Source organism: Lissotriton helveticus, chromosome 5_1, assembly GCF_964261635.1.
Source record: "Lissotriton helveticus chromosome 5_1, aLisHel1.1, whole genome shotgun sequence".
Classification (NCBI taxonomy): domain Eukaryota; kingdom Metazoa; phylum Chordata; class Amphibia; order Caudata; family Salamandridae; genus Lissotriton; species Lissotriton helveticus.
The window spans coordinates 242649356-242670460 of record NC_136065.1 but is presented as its reverse complement, the minus strand read 5'-3'; the positions used below and the strand labels follow the sequence as shown (position 1 = coordinate 242670460).

General features: G+C 47.9%; 1 protein-coding gene across 4 annotated transcripts in view; it reads left to right on the top strand.

Annotated features, from left to right (window-relative positions):
* The window catches only part of PNPLA7 (patatin like domain 7, lysophospholipase), a 1524034-nt gene that overhangs the window by 266545 nt on the left and 1236384 nt on the right, over positions 1 to 21105 (top strand). For all 4 annotated transcript variants that reach the window (XM_078642105.1, XM_078642108.1, XM_078642106.1 and 1 more), the window contains 2 exons: positions 5723 to 5851; positions 16888 to 16968. In XM_078642105.1, coding sequence (XP_078498231.1) covers positions 5723 to 5851; positions 16888 to 16968 — 210 coding nt within the window. The remainder of the gene's footprint in view (positions 1 to 5722; positions 5852 to 16887; positions 16969 to 21105) is intronic.

Below are 21105 nucleotides of genomic sequence, written 5' to 3'. Positions count from 1 at the left end.
GATGTCCATTAACTCCTAGGAAGGTTTTGATAAAGAATTTCAAGGATTATAATCTCAACCTACTACTGAGGGGTCCCAGGATAGGTACACTTACATCATCTTTCCTAGAAGTTAAACTGCAATACAGCTTAGAACTTGTTATAGACGATACAGCCGTCCCTTGTTAAAAAAGTATATTTTCAGTTTAGGCATGGTACGCTTCCCCTATGTTCTGTCATTTATAAGTGCAAAAAGAACAAGTGATGGACAGAATGCAGAACAATGTCATACATTCACCCCAGTACAGAGATCTGGGCCTAAAATCATTGTTTTTTTGCTCACCATGCCATTCCAGTTTGGACCCAGCCATATGCAAATCAGTCTTGACCCTGCGCCCAATGGGAACGGTCCAGCCCAAACTGCTAGGCCAGGTCCTCCCTGGACTCGAAACAAGCATCCTAGGACCGGTTTCGGGCTTTCAGCCCTCATCAGCCAGGATAGCTTAACTCCAGTGGCATGGAAAGCACAGGACTCGCGTCTGAGCATATCCCATCCCACTCGGGGTGACATATGCAAAAAGAACAATTGATGGACAGAATGCAGAACAATGGCATACATTCACCCCAGTATAGAGATATGGGCCTAATTCCAACGTTTTTTTGTTCACCATGCCATTCCAGTGTGAACCCAGCTATATGCAAATCAGTCGTGACCCTTAGCCCAATGTGGGAACAGTCCAGCACGAACTGCTGGGCCAGGGCCTCCCTGGACCGGAAACAAGCATCCTAGGACCGGTTTCGGGATTTCACCCCACTTCAGCCAGGATAGCTTGATTCCAGTGGCACAGTGAGCCCAGGACCCACGTCTGGGCACACCTGGCACACTTAGGGCGAGAAAGCAAAAGACACACATCCCTTTCCGCATAAATTTCCTGCTGCCCAGGAGGAACAAGGAACTGCCGTCCCCGGCGACCGGCAGCGGTGCCGCTTCGCAGGCCAGGAAGGTACTTAGCACAGACCCTGCTGAGGAGAGCCCTTAGCCGAAGGAGACTCCACTCCTCCCTCCCTTTCCGTGATGACTCAGGGAGACCCCCAAGCAGCAGCCTGCTAGACTGCAGTCTGTTAGGAAGTCATTCTGTATGCCTTAGTATGGAAAGCGCCCTGTCAGCAGCAGCCCTGAGAGTCCTCGTGCCTGCAACGGCGTAGAAAACCTATTGTCGGCAGTAACTCAAAAACCTCACTGTCTGCAACGCACCAAAGGCCTTATACGCACATCAGATTTTATTCCTAAATAATGAAGATCATGCTAGTAGTACATAAAGACGTCTTCCAGTAGCAGCACAGACGGCGCGCTCTGTAAAGCAATTTTCAGATCAGCAGCAAGCCCCTTGGCAGGGGCAGCACAGAGTACCCTAAGTCAACAACCCACACATCCTCCACTTTTAACAGCGCTCAAAACCCTTCATCATCACTCAAAGGCACGATCTCGTCAGCACCCCTTTATGCCCACCCTTTCAGTTGCACAATAAGTCAGCAGAATCAACAGCAGCACATAAAGTTGCAGTCGGCAGCACGCAAAACAAGCATTGGCATAGCCAATATGTCTCGCCTTTGGGAAACGTATGGGGAGACTATTCAAATTCTTTTTATTTGGTTCATTCTCTTAGTCAGCTTTGAAAACTTCGGCTAGTACAGAATGCAGCAGCAAGACGTTTGCTTCAGTCTTCCAAAACATTGCACCATTTCCTCCAAACTCTGAGACCTGCGTTGGCTAGCGATTTGAAAAAGAATAAAGTATAAGATCGTATCTCCTATACATAGGGCCTTTCACAAATCTGAATGCCATAAGTCAGTCAGTTTGCTCTCCTATCTGGTCTCGGAAATCATCCCATTGTAATTGACCCTTAAATTTTGTTTCACCATAAGAGGATGTCCTCTGCAGTTTCCTGGCGCCTAGAAGGTCATTTTCTTGAGCATTATTTGCGCTTCATAAATCAATTTTAAATCATTAAATTATAGTTTTCGCTTTACTTTACCATACAGACATCTCCACCCAGACTTCGAAGTCAATTATGGTGAAATATAGGGAAAACTAAAACAAAGCTTATTTAACTAAACAAATAAACCAGCACAACTATTTGTTTATGTATAATTTTATGTATTTTATGCATAGAACAAATTATTTTAAATATATTCAATGATATTGCTATTATTTTTCTGGAGTTTAAAAAAAATTTATTCCCACCTGAAGTATAAAATGGATTATTTTTTTTCATATGAATTAATACTTCTTAAAAGCAGGGTACATAATAAGTAATTTGTTTCTATATTATTAAAATTGAATCTTCGCTTAACTTTGTACATTTTAAAATGTATGTATTTTATAATTAAATAATGTTTTATTTATATATTTTTTGGTCTACACAGATTTATATTTATGTATATTTTTAACGTTTTTACATCATTTAATGTAACATTATTTCCTATGGGGTTTTATTGTAATCCCTTACCTCGGTTTAACTCTATGAGAGGGTGTTACGGTACTACTGGTTGACCATGTGTGGTGCTAGACTTCTTCTCTGAGCTGGAGCAATTTTCTACAGTTATGGGCCCCTTTTTGGTTGTAGGAACTTTAGGAGGGCAGTGTACGATTAGCCATGGGCCTACTCCTTTGTACAAGTCCCTCCCTAAACACCTCCCTACTCCTGTCTCCTTTACTTGTAAGTATTTTCCTTTTTCCAACCCTCTGTCCCGCCATTTTTGCTCCGCAGTTAGCCGGGGAGACTTCTGAACAGGCGGAGGCGAACCTCTGTAGGCAAGTTTATGAATAGCATTTTGTAATACTATTATAGTACAACAAAATTTACTTTGCAAATTGGTTCTGGAGCGTTTCTAATCATTGACCAAAGAGGCCAAATAAGAGGCAGATTATTTGAAAAGGAGTAGGATGAAAAACAACTTTTAAATAGACTTAACTATTGTGCCCTTATTTTGTATGCCCTGCACAATGATTCCCTGATTAGCATTCATTGTTACATTTTTCTGATATATATTTTCAGTCCAATAACGGTGGAGTATTGTGGAACAAACATAACCAACTCATCTATAATGGAAACATAATCGGCTGATAACAAAGTTGCTGTTACCAATGTATGATGATGCTTGCCTTCCAATAAAACGTCTTGCAGAAGAAAGTGATTTTTACCACACATCGATTGTTCAACACAGTGGCTTTTAGGTAGATGAAAAGTTGTTTTTCTCTTTTGCTGACCCATTAGGACTTTCTCAGTAGCATAAGCACATTTGGATGTAAATTCGCCGTCTCGTTATCTTCTAAGAGAAAGTTTGATGAGAATTGTTCTAATAAGTTGTGAATCATTTTCATGCCTGAATGTTTTTCACTATTGGTGTTAGCTGGAAAAGTGGAGCGAACTGCATGTGGCATCCTGAGGCAGACTTGGTTGCCCTAAGCGCACAACGATTGTTACAGTGCAGCATTTGCTATTATGTTACAGTGCACACTGATTCAATTGTGGGAAGAAGGGATAATCAACCTGAACTGGAGTCAGGCTTGCTACATCCAAAAGGACAAGTGGGGACAGCAAGACAATCCACAATGGGGTAATGGTTTATGGACACAAAAACAACCTGGGGTTCCTTAAAACCGAATTTTAAAGTAAAACATAGTTTCAACATAAGCAAAGGTGGCAACCAATACTCAACGGTTGCCACTAGCTTCCCATCTCGATATCTCAGCGGTGCGGGAGGCGCTCGCCTTATGAGAGCTGGCCGCTGCGGGCATCACTCGGTTGAGCGACTTATATAAGGGGGGACAATTTAAAACATTGCACGAGGCTCAGAATGGTACGGATCGAAGCTTCATGTTTAACTTCACATATGTCCGGGTTGGTCAGGCTGTCCGCGTGGCATATCCAGACTATCTTGCGGAGCCCACTACTTGAGGTGCGCTGCAGGTACTGATGACAGGAGAAGGTCGTAAAGGGCTAATCACTAAACTTTGTAATGTTTCTCAACGTGAGCGGGACCAGGAGGAGCACCTCTCTTGCTTACGCTGGCAAGCGGCGTTGGGCATTCCTATTGCACCGGAGGTTTGGACGGCGTGCTGCCAACTTACGGGCCGCCTCACAGCCAACTGCAATCTTAGAATTATTCATTTCAAATTTCACCATCAGACCTACTACTCTCCCTTACAACTTCACAAATATGGTCTGAGAGAGACTTCTGCCTGTGCGAGATGTGGAGCAGCGAATGCAGATTTTCTCCATGTTGCCTGGATGTGTAGGGGTGTGTTTGCTTTTTGGACTGCAGTGGTTGCCATTCTCACTGAAGTTGTGTTGGAGCCTGTGCGCTGCACTCCTGAGTTGTGCCTGTTTGGTTACGTCAAGCCTCTGAAGCCTGGTAGCAGGCGCATTGTTGCAGTTTCCACTCTCTTCGCAAAAAGGGCGGTAGCGCAATGCTGGGGAGCTAGGACAACACCCACTATGAAAAAATGGCTCCGCGACCTGATTTACTGTATGGATCAGTTGCAGGTATAGGAGGAGGAGCTACCGGAGTCATCCCGCCCCAAAGACTTTTGGGTCGCCCTTACGGCATATTTAATGTCTCATCCTGATATTTTGTGAATGCTATGCCCAGCAATCTCTGTGTTTTTTCCTTCCACAGCATGTAGGCCCTCTGATATGTACTGACTCCCGGCCTATATTGGCGGCCTATATCTAAGAATTTTTCTCATAGTGTTCTACTTTCATCTTATGATAGAGGATGTGTTGCTATGTCCGGAATGTACTGTAATTATGATATTGCTGTTCTACCTGGGCGGGAGGGGGGAGGTGGGTTTTCGCGGGGTTGCTTTCCAAAAAGGATCTTTTTTCAAATGACCTCTAGTTGCCTCTTTTAAAACCTCTCTTGGACCACTGCCTACACCCCTTTAAGATGCCACACTGCCCCACTTTGGTCTCATTACCCTTTGTGAATCATTTACCACTCAAGTGTATAGGATATGGTAACAGAACAGTAATTTCAGAATTATGTTGGCAAACTATTAATACATACATTACAAACTCTCAAGTTGGAAGGAACGCCTTTAGCATGCGTCTTACAAAATTGCGATTCAACCTGAGTTTCTTAACTGATTTTGCTTTTCTGATAAGTTTTTTAGATCGCACAGTGGAGTTAATACATCGAAAAATTAAGTGATTTAGCAGTCAGACAGTGAAGGTCAGGGTCTGCAACTGCTAAATCACTTTGTACCTCAGGCACCTACACCCTAAATATATGACTTATTATTTCTACCTCAGAAACCTTTGGTAGAGTGATGTAAAAATGTCCATTTACTACCTGCTTCATCAGGGTGAAATGTGTATTTAAACCTTTAGTGTTGAGATAGGAGACACAATCCCAAGGACAAAACGAATCTTAAGAATCACAAGTTGAATTCTGTGAATATGTCTATCCTCCGGAAGTGGTGAACTGTCACCTTTCTTAGGAGAATTGTATTCCTGTTTGAAATGTAGCGGTTTATCAATATTAGTTGATGTAAACGTTCTCGACTATTAGAACATTTGTTTATTATTTTATTAAAATGGCAATATTTTAATATGAGAATCCATTGTTGCTTGACTTGCTTTCAGGAATACTTCCCCATTATTGTCTGTGAAATAATATGTCCTATGTTGCAAAGATAGCTTTTTCTCAAAGTATACTTTTGCTGTTTGGTGTATTAGGGTCATACCGCCCCTTACAAGACCGTCGCTGCCAGAGCCGCGACTGCTTCCACCATCCTGCGACTTCCAGCTATTGCATTTGAAGATGTCTTTGTCAAGTACCCGGAAACGCTTGTGCGAGTGGTGCAGGTGATTGTCTGATCTCTACCATTGTGGTGTGTTTTAGAGTTTCCATGTAGTCTAACCCAGTTTTATCATATTGCTTTGTGCTTTCTATTTGAGCAGGAAAAAAATGTAAAGATGCAATATTTTAAATGATAAAGTTTGTTACAAGAATAAGGGGAGGTGTGATGGGAGATGTTTCCCCGCATGTTGTGCGACAAATAGAAGTAGAAGCAGGAGGCTCTTTTGTAACTCTACCCATTCCTTTATAACATTCAAGCACTGATGCTTGCTGCCAATTGCTCTGTCACATCGGGTCCAGAGTAGTTGGGCACATTTCACATTAATGGCTAAATCCTATTGGCAGGGGAAGTGAAACCAACCCGTGCTGTAGTTTCAGCCAGGTTTATGATTCCTCAGCATGGGTGGCTTCAATCCAGCCCAAGCCTCTACTTCTCTAGTGTGGGTGGATTTCATTTTTACGTTTTTGTACACTTGTGTATAGCTAGGGATGTTCAAGAGACATATATGCGAACATTGAATGAAATGTACTTCACATAAAACTGAGAAATATATCTGGATCATGGACCATGGGTACTATAATGACACGAATGAGAATGAGCGATTATGGTGCAATGCAGAAAAAGTGTTAAAATGTAGCATTATTATTTTTTTGTAAAACTTTTATTTTTCGTTTTAAGAAGGAAGATACAGAAAGAGAGAGAGAAGGAAGGAAGAAAAAGATCAATCAGCGACAATCCCGCACATCCCCTCACACAGGAGGCAATCGTAGTGGTTTGGACGCAGGGCATTACTGGCAACAGAGCGCACATCATGCAGATCAAAAGGCCAGAACTGGAGGTCAATGTCCGAAGAGAGAGGCGTAAAGCAAAGGGCATTGCAGTGCAGGACAGTCGTATAGGAAGGCAGTCCATAGCAAGTATCGTAGCCTATGGCGTAAGGCGTACGTCCGCCGCCGATGCTACGAGATGTGACGCATGATAACAGAGAACAAGGAACAACCCCCCCCCCCCAGTGGTGGTGACAGCATTCATCTCAGCAGGCAAACCAAAAACAACAATCAGACTTGAAATAGGTGGAGGGCTCGAAACGTGGCTGGACAGACAGCGGACGGGAGTCCCCTGGAGAGGAAGCGCACCAAGGGTCCCCAGCGAAGCATAAAATTCTTGAAGTTACCCAGGAAGATGTCCGCCACCCGTTCCATGCTCAGCAGTTTCCATAACCTCGCATGCCACAGGGAGATCGCCGGGGCCTCTAATTTCTTCCATGCTGCTGCCAAGGTGAGTTTAGCAGCACCGATACACAACCATAGAATCCGTTTGTCCGCTCGGGTCTGGTGTTCGAGCGCAGGGTCCCGAAGACCCAGTAGGACATGGGCCATGGAGTCAGCGACTGGATAACCTAGAATTTCCTTGATATGGGATAGGATCTCTTCCCAGTATGGGCAGATGATCGGGCAGTCCCACCAAATGTGGCGGAAATCCCCGAGAAGGCCGCAGCCCCTCCAGCACCTGTCAGAGGTAGCTGGGAAGATGCGATGCAGGCGGACGGGATGCAGATACCAATCCATGAGAGTCTTAAGATGGGCCTCCCGGAGCTCCACGGAATGTTTATGCGCAGTAATGTCCCGCCATAAACTCGACCACTCAGCATCCGAGATATCTCTACCCAGGAGGTCCTCCCAAGTGCTCATGTAACGGGGCCAAGGCGCCACCGCGGAAGTGAGCAGGAGGTTGTAGAGGAAGGAGATGACTCCTTTCATAGAAGAGGTGCGCAAAAGGAAGGCCTCAAATACGGAGGGAGGTCTCGTGGCTGCAGCATTGACTGCAGGGGACGTAGCCCAGTGGAGCAATTGGACATGGTGGAAGCGCTCGGAGCGCGGTACTTCATAGTCTCGCATACAATTGTCAAAGGTGAGAGTAGCGTGGCCATGAAATAGATGTGTAAGAGCGCGACAGCCACCTTCCCGCCAGACATCAAAGGGTCCTTCATGCAGCGCCGGTGGGAAGGCCGGGTTAAAGTGTATTGGAGTGAAGGGAGAGGGGAATGTAGTCCAGTGGTCATCACTAGTCACCGTGTCCCAAACCTTTAAAGTAGTGCTAGTGGGTGTACTAATGTAAGCATTCCTGGGCCTGTCGTGTTTGGGTTTCCATGCCAGATCCCAAATCGATCGACCCGCCACACATCTGTCCATGTGCAGCCAGTGCTTCTCCGAGAGTTGTTGGGACCACTCCACCAATACCCTCAACTGCGCAGCTTTATAATATAAGTGCATGTCGGGGAGGCCCACTCCTCCCTCCTTCCGCGGTCGGCGAAGAGTGGCAAAAGAGAAGCGTGCCCTTCCTCCCTGCCAGACAAACCGCAGCATCTGGGTCTTAAGATGACGGAAGAAGTCAGCCTCAAGCGGTATAGGGAGGGCCTGGAAAAGGTATAAAAACTTGGGGAGAAGAACCATTTTAAGGGCATGGATTCTACCCAGCCACGAGATGTACTTCGGCTTCCAACGCTCCAGCTCCGCACGAGTCTGTGCCAGCAGCGGGGGAAAGTTAGCGGCGTACAGCTGCCCAATCGAGGGAGTCAGCCGGACCCCAAGGTACAGGATAGATCGAGAGGCTAATGCCAAGGGCGTGAGGGGCCGTAGGCGATCCACCTCCGCTTCGGAAAGCGTAAGATTAAGGATAAAGGACTTATCATAATTAACTTTGAAGCCGGCCACGCCCTCTAAACGTAGCAAAACTTGCTGGACATGTGGGAGGGAACGGGCCGGGTCCTCTATAGAGAGGAGGACGTCATCTGCAAATAAGGTGATCTTATGCTGCTCCCCGGAGAAGGGAAGGCCCCGTATCTCTTCATGTTCACGAATCGCCAGCGGTTCGATACTCAGGGCGAATAGCAAGGGGGAAAGGGGACAGCCCTGCCTGGTGCCCCTCGAGTGTGAGAAAAAGGCCGAAAGGTGACCGTTCACCGCAACTCTCGAGCGAGGGTCGCTGTAATTCGCTCTCACCATCGAGATGAATTTAGCTGAAAACCCGAAGGCCTCCAAGGTGTGAAATAAAAAGCCCCAGTTCACTCGGTCGGAGGCCTTTTCGGCATCAAGGCCCACCAGGATCGCCGGAATCCGGAACCTGCGTGCCTTCTCAATCAGATGGATGATCCTCCTTGTGTTATCATGGGTCTGGCGCCCCTTAATAAAGCCAGATTGATCGGGGTGAATAAGAGCCGGCATCAGGTCCTGGAGCCTCCCTGCTATGATGGAAGAGTACAATTTGGCGTCGATGTTGAGGAGGGCAATCGGCCGGTAGGAGGAGCATTCGGATGGGTCTTTCCCCGGCTTGGGAATAATGGAGATCACGGCTTCGGCCATGGAGCCCCAGTGTCCGCCATGGTGTTAAAGAGGGATACCAGATAGTCGCTTACCTCAGACGCAAAGGTCTGATAGAAGAGTGCGGTGTAGCCATCAGGCCCAGGGGCCTTGTGGGGCTTCAATTTGTTAATAGCAGCTAGAACTTTAATCTGTCGATTACCCAAGCCATCTTCCCTGCAACATGGAAAAAAGCAACAGTGAAACCCATCCTTAAAAAGAATAATGCAGATCCTAAACTGTCTATTAACTACCGCCCTATTTCCCTTTTGCCATTTTTTGGCAAAGTCATGGAGTCCTTAATAAATAACCAACTGACTAAATATCTAGAAGACAACATGATCTTAGACACCTCCCAATCGGGCTTTAGAGCCTGCCACAGCACTGAGACCGCGCTTTTAGAGGTGGTAGACAACATCCGGTTGGCCCTGGATGCCAAACAATCGGCCATCCTGATCCTATTGGATCTGTCAGCGGCCTTCGACACCATTTCCCATAGCGTCTTGTTGAGACGGCTGGCGGAGATTGGTGTCGGAGGCCGCGCACACAGTTGGATCCAGAGCTATCGTGCCGGAAGACAATCTCAGATTAAGATCGGTCCATTCTCGTCTTCCTTTGTGGAAAATGATAAAGGAGTACCGCAGGGCTCCATATTGAGTCCCACTCTATTTAATGTTTATCTATCCCCACTAGCAAAGGTAATCAAAGCACACGGCTTTGATACGATATCCTATGCTGATGACACTCAGATTCTGATAACCTTAGGCCCCAGTCCGGCAGATGCCAAAATCAGATTCCAACAGTGCATGATCGACATTCAAAAATGGATGAACAACAATTATTTAATGCTGAATGCTGCAAAAACAGAGATCATGCCATTTGGCATGGCCAATAAAATCTGGTCCGACGAATGGTGGCCTATGGCCTTAGGCCCCTGCCCTGTCCCCAAAAACACAGTCAGAAATCTGGGAGTCATCATTGATGATAAACTATCCCTGACCCCACACATAAACAAAATTGTCCATTCAAGTATTGGATTAATGAGAAGTCTTAGAATTTTTTTTAAGTGGCTCCCACTTGCTTCTCGAAAACCCCTCATTCAAGGCCTCATAATCAGTCGTCTTGATTATGGAAATGCGTTCTTGGCCGATGTGAACGACAGTGCCCTCACCAAACTCCAGACTCTGCAGAATTCAGCGGCAAGGCTGACTCTAGACCTCCCACCCCGAACACCTTCAGCCCCCTGTCTGAAGGCGCTCCATTGGCTTCCCATTAGAAAACGTATTTCATTTAAAATCTGCTGCCTGGTGCATAAATCCATCAACGGACACGGACCAAAATACCTGCAGCGGAAACTCCAAGGTTACTGTCCCGGGAGAACCCTGCGCTCTTCTACTAAACATCTTTTAAAGGTCCCCAAGGTCAGGACCGTAAGAAACGGAGACAGGAGCTTCTCCAAAATAGGCCCCACCATCTGGAATACACTACCACTAACCATCAGACTGGACCCCAACCTTAAAACTTTCCGCAAAAACCTTAAAACATGGCTTTTTAGTCGGTAATTAATCCCCTTTGGGTTCTCTTCTCTCCAGTTGTCTCGCAAGCGCTCTGAGACCTATTGGTGAATTATGCGCTATATAAAAATAAATACATAGACATAGACATAGACACATAGAACTTCCTCTCTTGTGAACAGGGCTTCCAACAAACCATTCCACTCCGCGGAGACTCGGGGCAGCGGAAGCTCCCCCAAATAAGTCCGCTGGGCTCCCCCCTGTAGAGAGCCTCGTAGAAACGGCCGAAGAGATCGGCCTTGGCCTCATCTCGATGGTGCAGGGTCCCTGCCGAATCCAGAATCCCTCCCACATAATCCCGCTCTCGCTTGTCTCAGAGCTGGCGAGCCAAATGTCTCCCCACTTTATTCCCCTGGGCATAGGAGAGGCGTTGAAGCTTCAATAGAGTGAACTCCGCTCTGTTATTATAATGGGCTCTAAGCTTCCCCCTGACCGCTGTTAATGGGCGAAGGGTCAGTCTAGAGGGGTTCTGCTTATGTTTCTGTTCAAGAATGGAGAGTTCACTTTCCAGATCCTCACGTTCTTTACGGCGCAGCCTGTTAAGTTGGGCGTTAAGGGCCAAGCAAGTACCTCTCGTGGAAGCCTTAAAGGCGTCCCAGGTGGTAAACACCGACGTGTCAGACACGGGATTAAGATCGAAAAATTCACGTATGGACTTGCGCAGCTCTTTACAAGAGGTGTCATCCCGGACAAGCGGGGCCGGGAAACACCATTTGCGGAGGCCATCCCCCCTTGCTAAGCAGTGTAGGCCTAGCACTAGCAAGCTATGGTCAGAGACCGAGAGCGGGAACATACGTGCGTCGCGGACATCTCCTCTAAGGGACTGGCTTAAAAAAATGTGGTCCAGGCGGGAATAGGTGTGGTGGACATGGGAGAAGAAGGTGTAATCTCGGGAGAGGGGATGGAAAGAGCGCCATCCGTCCACCAGCCCCAGGTCACCCACCCGCCGTTGAGTTGCAGCAGAAAACACCCCAGTGTCCGATCTCTGACTGTGGGAGCTATCCACTTCCTTGCACCAAACCAGGTTAAAATCACCCAACACAAACAGGGCACCCTCCACAAAATCTTCCACCCTCCCCAGTAGGTCCTGCAAAAAGCTATTCTGGCCCACATTTGGAGCATACACCACCACAAAGGTGCACATCCTATCAAACACAACCCCTTGACCATCAGCCAACGCCCCTCCTTATTGCCGCGCACATCCAAGGGCTGAAAGTGAAGAGTAGATCGGAAGAGAAGGGCAACCCCCCTATGCTTCGAGGTGGCCGAGGATCTATATATAAGGGGGAAGTGTTTAAGTTTGAGGCGCAACTCGTCCTTGCGCGCTAGGTGAGTCTCCTGGAGACCCACATCTAAATGATGGTCCTGCACATATTTCCTTTTGCGGGGAGTTCATACCTTTCACATTCCACGTGCCTACATTAAGTACCATGGCGTAAGTAAACCTCCCCCCTCGCTGCGTGCATCCTGCCAAAAACTCCCCCCAGCCCCTCTCCTCGAGGCAGCTCAGAGTCGTGGCACGGCATCGTTCCCCTACAACAGACAGCCGTCCAACAACAGGCATCCGTCCACACGCATCCAACCAGGTTACCACCACCGCCCCCCCATTCCCCAACATCCTCTCCTCCCGCAGGAACCCACCCAAAACCCATCTCTCCCCTTGATCCCCGAAGACCCCTCACAAAATAACAGAACAGAGTGAAACAGTGGGGGGAGGCAAGGGGAAGGCCCCCCATACAGATCGAAGGAATCAACCGTTCCATACCATGAGTAGGATCGGGCCTCCGTAGGAAATGGGGGCCCGGGGGATAGTCAATGATCCCCCAGTGGGCCGTACCGGGGTGTCTTCCCAATAAGTACATAAGTACCCACGGTACCTGATCCGAAGGCGTCCCTCCGACACGAACCATTCATTCGATCAAAGATCAGGCCGCTCCGGAGCTGTCTTGCGTTGAAGCTACTGTGACCGTGGTCACAGATGCGACTGCAGCCCCCCGTTCTTGAAGACTAGCCGCTGGATCCGGCCTCCTTAATGTGGTCGCGTTGCCCACTCGGCGCCAGGAGGGAGAGCGCCTCCTGCGCCTCGATGGGGAGCCCCCCCTTCCTGGGAGGGGGGGCGCTGCTTCGTCCTGTCCCAGGAGTTCCTTGGCGGCCTGCAGGGATCGATGAGTCTGAAGGGGTGGCCCCAGGAGTAGGCCACATTTTGGTCACGCAGAAAGGAGGTGACTGGTCGAAATTCGCGCCGTTTTTGAAGAGTCGAAGCTGCTAAGTCCTGAAAGAGCTGGGGGTGGTGATCCCGGAATTGCAGCATGGGGAGCCCCCGTGCCTTCTTAAGTATGCGTTCCTTCAGCTGAAAGTCATGAACACAAACGAGAATATCAGGGGGGGAGCTCCACCGCTTCTAGGCAGGCCCACTCTATGTACTCTGTCCATGCGAATTTCGTGAAGATCTTCCTCATCCAAAATCTGCAGAAAAAGGGCCTCAACATAACCCCGTAGGTCTCCAGCCTCTCCATCCCAGGGCACCGCTCGAATACGGATATTATTCCGGCGGGATCTATTTTCCAGGTCCTCCGCATGTGCCTGGAGATCCAAGTTCTGTTCCGTGAGGCGGATCACATCTTGCTGAAGCTGATGCACCTCTTCAGCCACCCCCAGGTCATGCTTCTCCAACGTGGCCACCCGTTCCCCAATGTCATCCACATCTCTCCTCACCTCACGGAGGTCCGAGGCAAGCTGGGAGCGGAGCTCCGAGATATCCTCTTTGATGGCGGAGAACAGCTCCAGCATGAAGGCTTTGGTGGCAGGTGCTTCATCATCCCTTGGCTTGGGCGAGGCGCTGGGGCGAGGCGACGCCGGCTGCTGGGAGCCCCTCGAAGAGCCATCCTTGCCCGGGTTCCCTTTACGCGTTAGGTTGGACATGGTCTCTGCTCGGTGGGCCCACCACTCCAGAGGCGTTAAGCAAGAACAGCCACGTCCAACGGACCCGGGTGAGGCCTCTCCGAGGCTGTGTTGGGTGCGTTGTCCCAGGCAACTCCAGACAGGGCAGGAAGTCCCAGGTGCGAAACCGTCAGATACGGGCCTAATGGAGGAGGCCCCACTACTCAGTGTCGTTGCCCTAATTGCGTGTAGGTGGTTGTGCCAGGAGCAAGGGCGAATACGGGCGTTCCAGCGGTGGTCGGCCAGTGATTCAATGCACCATCCGAGGGTCACACCACCTCTACAGTGAGGTGCCCATCTCCGAGCACGTGGCAAGCCCCGGCCAGTGACCTTCGCTCCAAAGAACAGCAAGGCATCAAATGTCCAGTTCGTCTGGTGGGTGGTGCAGGACCAAAGGCTCCGTAGGGCAGACAGGCAGCGAGGTGGACCACCTCACTCACGTCGGTCTCCGCCCTGATCACTCTCCGTATCACGGCCTCCTTCCTCCTGCAAAGTTGATCAGGTAAGCCAGAGAGGGGTATCGGGTCAAGACGTTACACCCCACAAGTCCCTGGTGATCTTCCCTGTAGGCTGCGCACGGGGTTGTGCGTGGGGGATTATGAATGCGCCCAGCCCCCTCACCAGCAGGCCTCACCCTCAGGCCCAGCCATCCATGGAGTGTCCCACGTCTCGCTGACGAATCGGAGGCGCCTGTAGCCCTATGCCACCCTCTGAGCGGTCTGCAGGTACGCTATGAAGGCCCCCCTTGGGAGCCAAGAGCCAGTCCGGTAGTACCGCCCCGGGCGTCTGCAGGAGCAGCAGGCCCACAAACCCCGGGCTCGATTTTCGCGTCTGTGGGCCTCGCTACTCAAGGCACTCACTGGTCCCAGGGGTGCTGCTACATCGGCGCTGGGAAATATGCTGTCCCGGCGTGGTACGCAGTTGGTCCGGGTCGGGCACAGCAAGGAAGGCCGGGCACCCAGCTCGGTGAGTCCAGACGGCCGCCGTCCGCCAACAACGCAGGCCGGGGATCCCCGGGCTAAATTTCCGCACCTCCGGGCCGCCGAGCAGTCACCACGCCATACTCCGCTCACCTTGCATACCAAGCGCGGGGGGTCCGCTGCTCCACCGGCAGAGGCCGGCGCCCAGAGGTCATCAGGAGTCCGTCGCCAGCTGGCCAGGAGCAGTCAAGCAGGGCGTGGTCTACGATAGACCCAGCACAGGGCACCCCCGACTGGAGCACCGCGCGAGGGCCGCATCGGCTCCGGAGTTGCCGCACAGCCGTCTACCTTCACCGGAGGCGCCCCAGGAGTCCCCTTTTTCAGCACCGGGGGCCCGGGGAGAAGAAACAGCAGGGGGTTTTCGGGTCCCGATAGCCCGGGAGAGTGCTTCACAAGGCTTAGTAGGGTTCGGCGCCAGAGGGACTGGAAAACACGTCCTACTCCGCCGCCATCTTGGCCACGCCCCCGTAGAATTATTATTAAATTGGTAATTACCTTGGTGCTCTAAGAGAAGACACAGTTTATATGGATGGTTTCCTAGCACAGCAAGCTGCATATCACATCGGATTCCAGCTGTTTACAAATAATATTTTAAGTTGAGGTATGAGAGAGAACTGTAGTACCACATATGCGCCCAGGCCCTCAAGAGGCTGGAGGGATAGAATGGATCGGGAAGGAAAGTGTTCGGTATAAGATTGAAATAGACCTGGATATCGCTCAGTAGAAGGTGTGGTTGGTGAAAAAGTGAGGTAGTATGAACTTTCCCTCAGTGCTAGCACGTGGGAATAGCACACACCTGTGTACGATAACACCTTCTGAATAGTTGTTCATGGTACCATTTGAGAACTCGTGAAAGCAAAATGAAAATGACAATGGAGAGTCCAAATCCCCTGTTTGAGCATTCAATACTATTATTAATAGGGCACCAGCATTTATAGATTCGATTTGAGATCTGTCTAAACGGAGGGCAGTACATTATATAAATCCATTGTACTGGAATATGTTCAGGTTGGTGAAGATCAAACTGGGTATTATATGAAAGGGAGTTCAAGGCCAACTGAGACGAGCCTGCAAGAGCAAAATAAATACCTACATAGTAGCTTCTAAGCTAAGAGATGGAGGTAAAGCTATCACTATATGTGGGTAGAATAAGCATTCATAGGTGAAGTGGAAGGTATCCAAATTAATACTTGCACCTATACATAAGGTTTTAGGGAGAGTTTGCTCCAAAGCCAACCAACAGATTGAAGGAAAGATTTCAGGGTGCATGTAATGTAGCATGTGAAAGCAAAAGACTGAAGATACGTCTATTGGAAATAGATTGCTAAAATGTTGAGATTACATTAAACTCACCGGATAAAGTGTTTAGCATGCTCCTCACACACTAAGAAACACGTGGGCCATAATGTATAGTTTTAGAGTTATAATAGGAAATTGGCCTAGTCCCCTACTTCGGCAAGAAGTGATTTTAGCAAGATTAGGGTACTTTAAAAAACAATTTGTAGAGAGAGTTGTGCAAGGTCGAGATTTTGTCAGACCATATGTTAGAGCGAATGTGTCTTTACTGCGTTCCATTGTCTTTATTTTCTCGTGGAACCATTTGGCCGGCTAGTTCATGGGCAACGAAGTGTATGAGGAGTATTGACCATTGTTGTAGTAAAACTGTGCCCAAGTGCAAGCATGCACAAAGGAAAGCTGAGATTAGTCGCTAGCATTCACTAATCCAAATGTTTTGATTCCTGTGACTTTCTGATGTTAGTCATTTTTTCTTTGTTTGTATTTAGAGTGATTGCTGCTAAAGAGGGGTAAAAATGCATAGATATTCAGTAGATTCTGGAAACGTTCTCAAAGTATAGCTGTCTGCATCAGTGAAACCTGTTTTAGGAACCGCCAAAATGTGAGGCGCTGTCTAGGGTAAAGTTAGAGAGACATTGATTTAATGCATCATTTTACAGGAGGTGCTATCCTCCAAGATGGAGGCAGCGTGGTAAATGGTGTTAGGTTTGTTGGCATCCAGATTTTCCCATAAATCCCTTCATGTTATCTACCAATAAAGGGTGTGTTGGCCATTCTGGGCAGTAAAGTATATGAACTTGACTCCTGTAGAAATAGATGTGAAACCTTAACACTATCATCAAAGACCTGTACTGTCTTTGTCCCATTTTCCTAACTTTGATTTCTTCACAGATCATCATGGTGAGGCTTCAAAGGGTGACCTTCTTGGCACTTCATAATTACCTTGGACTGACCACTGAGCTCTTCAATTCTGTGAGTGATAAATAATCATCTTATGTTAACGTTTCGCATTTATTTAACATTATTACGGGGTATTTTTGTTCCCTTTTGTTGCTTAACACTTTTACGTTCCGAAGACTGGTGTTCAATAGTAGATGAAAAGGCGCCATGATGACGCTCCAATAACCATGTATATTTTCCAAGCTAAAGTGAAGGAAAGGTGTGATTCTGTCAAAGATATAGAAAAAGCATCATACTTTGTCTCTTTCTTCTAGCAGCCAAGTAAAGCTCCATCTTATCAGACTGTTTCCCTGAGAACCAAAAAACTAGGGCTTGGTACCCTATTGGCTACATCACTTTGCTTAATTTGTGTAGTGGGTGACATATTCTTGGAATCTGCCAGTCTAATTATCAAGCACAAAGCAAAGTAGCGGTTACTAAGGATGTACTCATCCTTAAAAATGTATATTTGTGAAGCAGGAGTCCTTCCGCACATCATTGATAAGGCTGCAAATAGATCAAGACTTGAAATGGACAAATAGGCCTTCAACCCTCCTTTCAACATCGCGATGTGCCGGCACTCCAGCCCCTACAGTTTTAATTGAAAGCACAAACATGCGACTGTTAACACACCTGTGCAGTCCTCAGTTCAGCTAAATCTCTTTTGTTCACCACAAGCCCGATTTGTTCTGTACTAGTGTACCCTCCCTCTAGCTACTCTGAATTCTCTGCTTCATAATCAAAAGTAGGCTTTAATTTCTTGTATTCAGCCAGGTCTGAATATCTACACTTGATTTCTTGCTACTATAAAAAGAACACTTTTATAAGGTCGCATCCAGTAAGGAAGATGTGATGTAAGACCTTTTCAGCACATCAAACATTTCAAGTGATCCGACGCATCCTAGTTGTAATAAAGGGTGGAATAAAGTGCACCTTGATGTCCTTATTAGAGGCTATAGTTCCCTTCACATTAACAAAGAAAGAATTATATTAGTCAGGCCTCTGGACCATTAGCAGGCATTCAGCTCTTTTCATGCTTGCTTCCCACCAACGAATCAGTTGACCATTATGTCTAAAAAAAAAACAACGTAGTGACTGATATAATTGAAGAGCGTCAACTTTAAGGATTCCCTCCTTTACTTTTTTTCTTGCAGGAAAGCTTATGAGGCTTAAGTTGCTGTGGGTGAGCGTACAATAAACCTAAATAATTAATACAAACTTCTTGTTTATCATCTTGAAAAAATGATAGGCGATACTATAGCAAAATTAAGTGAAAGCTATCTCTGAGCTCTGTCCTAATTCCTTAATAGGGAAATGGTAAAGCTTCAGGCACCAAATTACACACAACATGGTTGACCTCATAAACTTGGGCAGAATCCATCCTGATCTAAATCCATGACATCCAAAATTCTCCTTCATGACGGAATGCACCAAAGAATGGTGCACATTCCTGATAACGTAGTAAAGGATAGTATGAGGCCTGTGTGCTGTAGATACACATACTTTGCATACTCCTGCCATCTAGTGTTGGGTCTGTATGTTTGCAAGTTGTTTTTCCTCGAAGAAGTCTTTTCCAGTCCCAAGGTAAGGTGACTGCTCCTTTCGGTGATAGTACCCATGCGCATCGACTCCATTGATAGATGGTTTGCTTTCCGCTTTGGGTTCGGATGTAGTTTGTGGAGCTTTGGTTCGAAACAGCTCTCGGGATCCCCTTGATGCGCAATCCACTGTACCCTCATCGATATTGTTTTCGTACACACTTCACTATTCGCGTGTCGAGAAATAGAAAAACTCTCTGTCTTCGGGCCTAACCGCGTTGGTGGACTTCATCTCTGTTCCGTATTTGCCAGTCTCCTGCCGATGGAAAGGACTCTGCCCTCGGTGCTACTCCAAATATCTGCGCACCGAACTGCATAAAGTGTCTCTCACCAGAGCACAAGGAAGAAGATTGCGACACTTGGCGATCATTCCGATCGAAGAAGACTTTGCGGGATCATCTGGCACAACGAAGGAACAGGCAGCAGCAGAACATTGAACACACCCCGGATATCTTTGGAGAAGATCCAGAGTATGGAGAAATGGAGTTGTCTGCGGCGAAAGAGTAGGAGGCCTTCTCTTTCCAAGAATTGAATTCGGAACTTGAAATCGAGTTAGAGTCCAAAGACGTTCCAGCAAGGCAGGGTGCCGTGAGTAAGAAAGCCTATTTGCCAATCAAACTTTCTTCCATCAAACAAAAGGCTTCTGGGTCATCACTGCCTACTGGCCATGGTCGCAACCAAAACACTGCTTCTAACGCTCCGCCCTTAGATTCGGAACCGAAACAGACAGTGAAGCCTTCCAGCTCAGGACCGAGTCGAGAAAAACTACCTTTGGCACCAAAACCTTCGGCTCCAAAGGATAAAAAAGACAGGTTAAAGGATGCCCCCATAGAAGCCTCTGGAACCGATCCTGGAGATTATGCAGGAAAAACTGGATCCTAAGCAGAAGAAAATCTACCTTAATCCAGACACTGCACACATACTAGCTAAACATGTCACACCTTCCAAAAGGAACATTCCAGAGGATAGAAGTTACAAAATTCCTATGAATAAAAAGTGTCTGTGGCCACCAGCAAGCTGGGTAAGAGTCGCAGGCTCCATTGAAAGAACAAGACACCTGGGGCTAATCAGTGATCACCATCTGCGCCCACATAGTCTCCTTCCAGCTGTAGCTGCTGGAGCAGTCTGGTGCTAGCCTCGCAGCTGTCTGCTTCAGACTGCTAGCTCAACATTTTCGTCTTCCGCTGTTTAGAGCGTTGTGAGTTGGGTCTATGGACGAGGAGTCCCGCTGTGGGGACATCGCACGTGCAGGAGACTGTATGACCGGCAAATCAGTGAGCGCTCAGGCATCCTCAAGAGCGCGTTCCACTCAAACCTTCTCTTGCAGCTCAAATTGGAGACGAAAGGGATGTCCCCATTTATATTTAATGTTCTGGGCCTGTAGGAGATCTGTGAGGGGCTTGAGGGCTCTCCATCGCTGCAGTGTTATCGGGGAAAGATCATGGTAAAGCCATCAGAGTCGATGATTTTCATGTTCTCAGGTGGCTACCATGATAACTTCCTTCTGCTGGTAATAATGGAGGCAGGTAAGTATGTCTTGCGGTTGTCCCAGTGTGGCAGCCAGTCGCCCAGCACGGTGAGTGCAATCAATAGTGATCTCCTGGTCCCGCTTGCGACTTCAACACTGCGCCCAGAGGGCCCAGGCCATAACACCACACCGCTACAACCCCCCGTAACCCCACCAGGCCACCTGAGCGCTCACCAGCTGAAGGCACAAGAGGGGCGCAGAGCGGGCACCATGGGACAGGTCTGACGCGGACCGCAATCAGAGCACTAGCGCCCAGCCGCGACTTCCTCCAGGTCCAGCTCCTTTAATGCTTCAGCACGCTCGGTCTCCACACACTGTAGCAGACCGCTTCTTACTAGAAGCTGCCACACTCCCAGTGGTACGGCATGTGTGTTCTGCAGCTTGGCGGAGACTGACGGGATCTCGTCAGCGGTTATGCCGCACGGATCCTGTAGATCCAGCGGACCTCCGAGGAGTGCAGCTTACTCAGTCGCCATTTTGGACACACCCCTATCCATCTAATTTACAGATTAATCTTCCAACAGCCAGCCCGGGCTCTGATTACTGCCAAATCACTATGCGTGCAGTCCACCTTAACGAGCAGACTTCTTCATTTAGAAGAAATGGCCCAATCACGTTTCTAAGTCACTAAATCACATGCTGCATGCATGCTCCAAGGATTTCTAATCCTCGAGGTTCAGTCATTTACGTTCACTTTATAAGGGAAACTGTTAAATGCTGGTGCTTCTTTTTACAAGTTTTCCAAGACTTATCTAGCCCTTTTTTAGGATTCGTTTTGTATTAGAATAAAAAGGCTGCCATCTTGACATGTATCTCCTGAGATATTGGTGCCTTATCTTCAATTTCATGTTCAGGGCACCATGTCTACTGACTATTTTAGTTCTCTTTATGTAGAAGTGCTTTTCTCGAAACCTTTTTTCTACCATTTAGGTAGATGACCATCTATATGTTTTTACCATCTTCTGGCTTATCTGAAAGGTAATAATCTGGCCAGTTTTTAAATCTCCTGGAGACTCTATAACCCGCTTGATGGCTTCCCGTGCT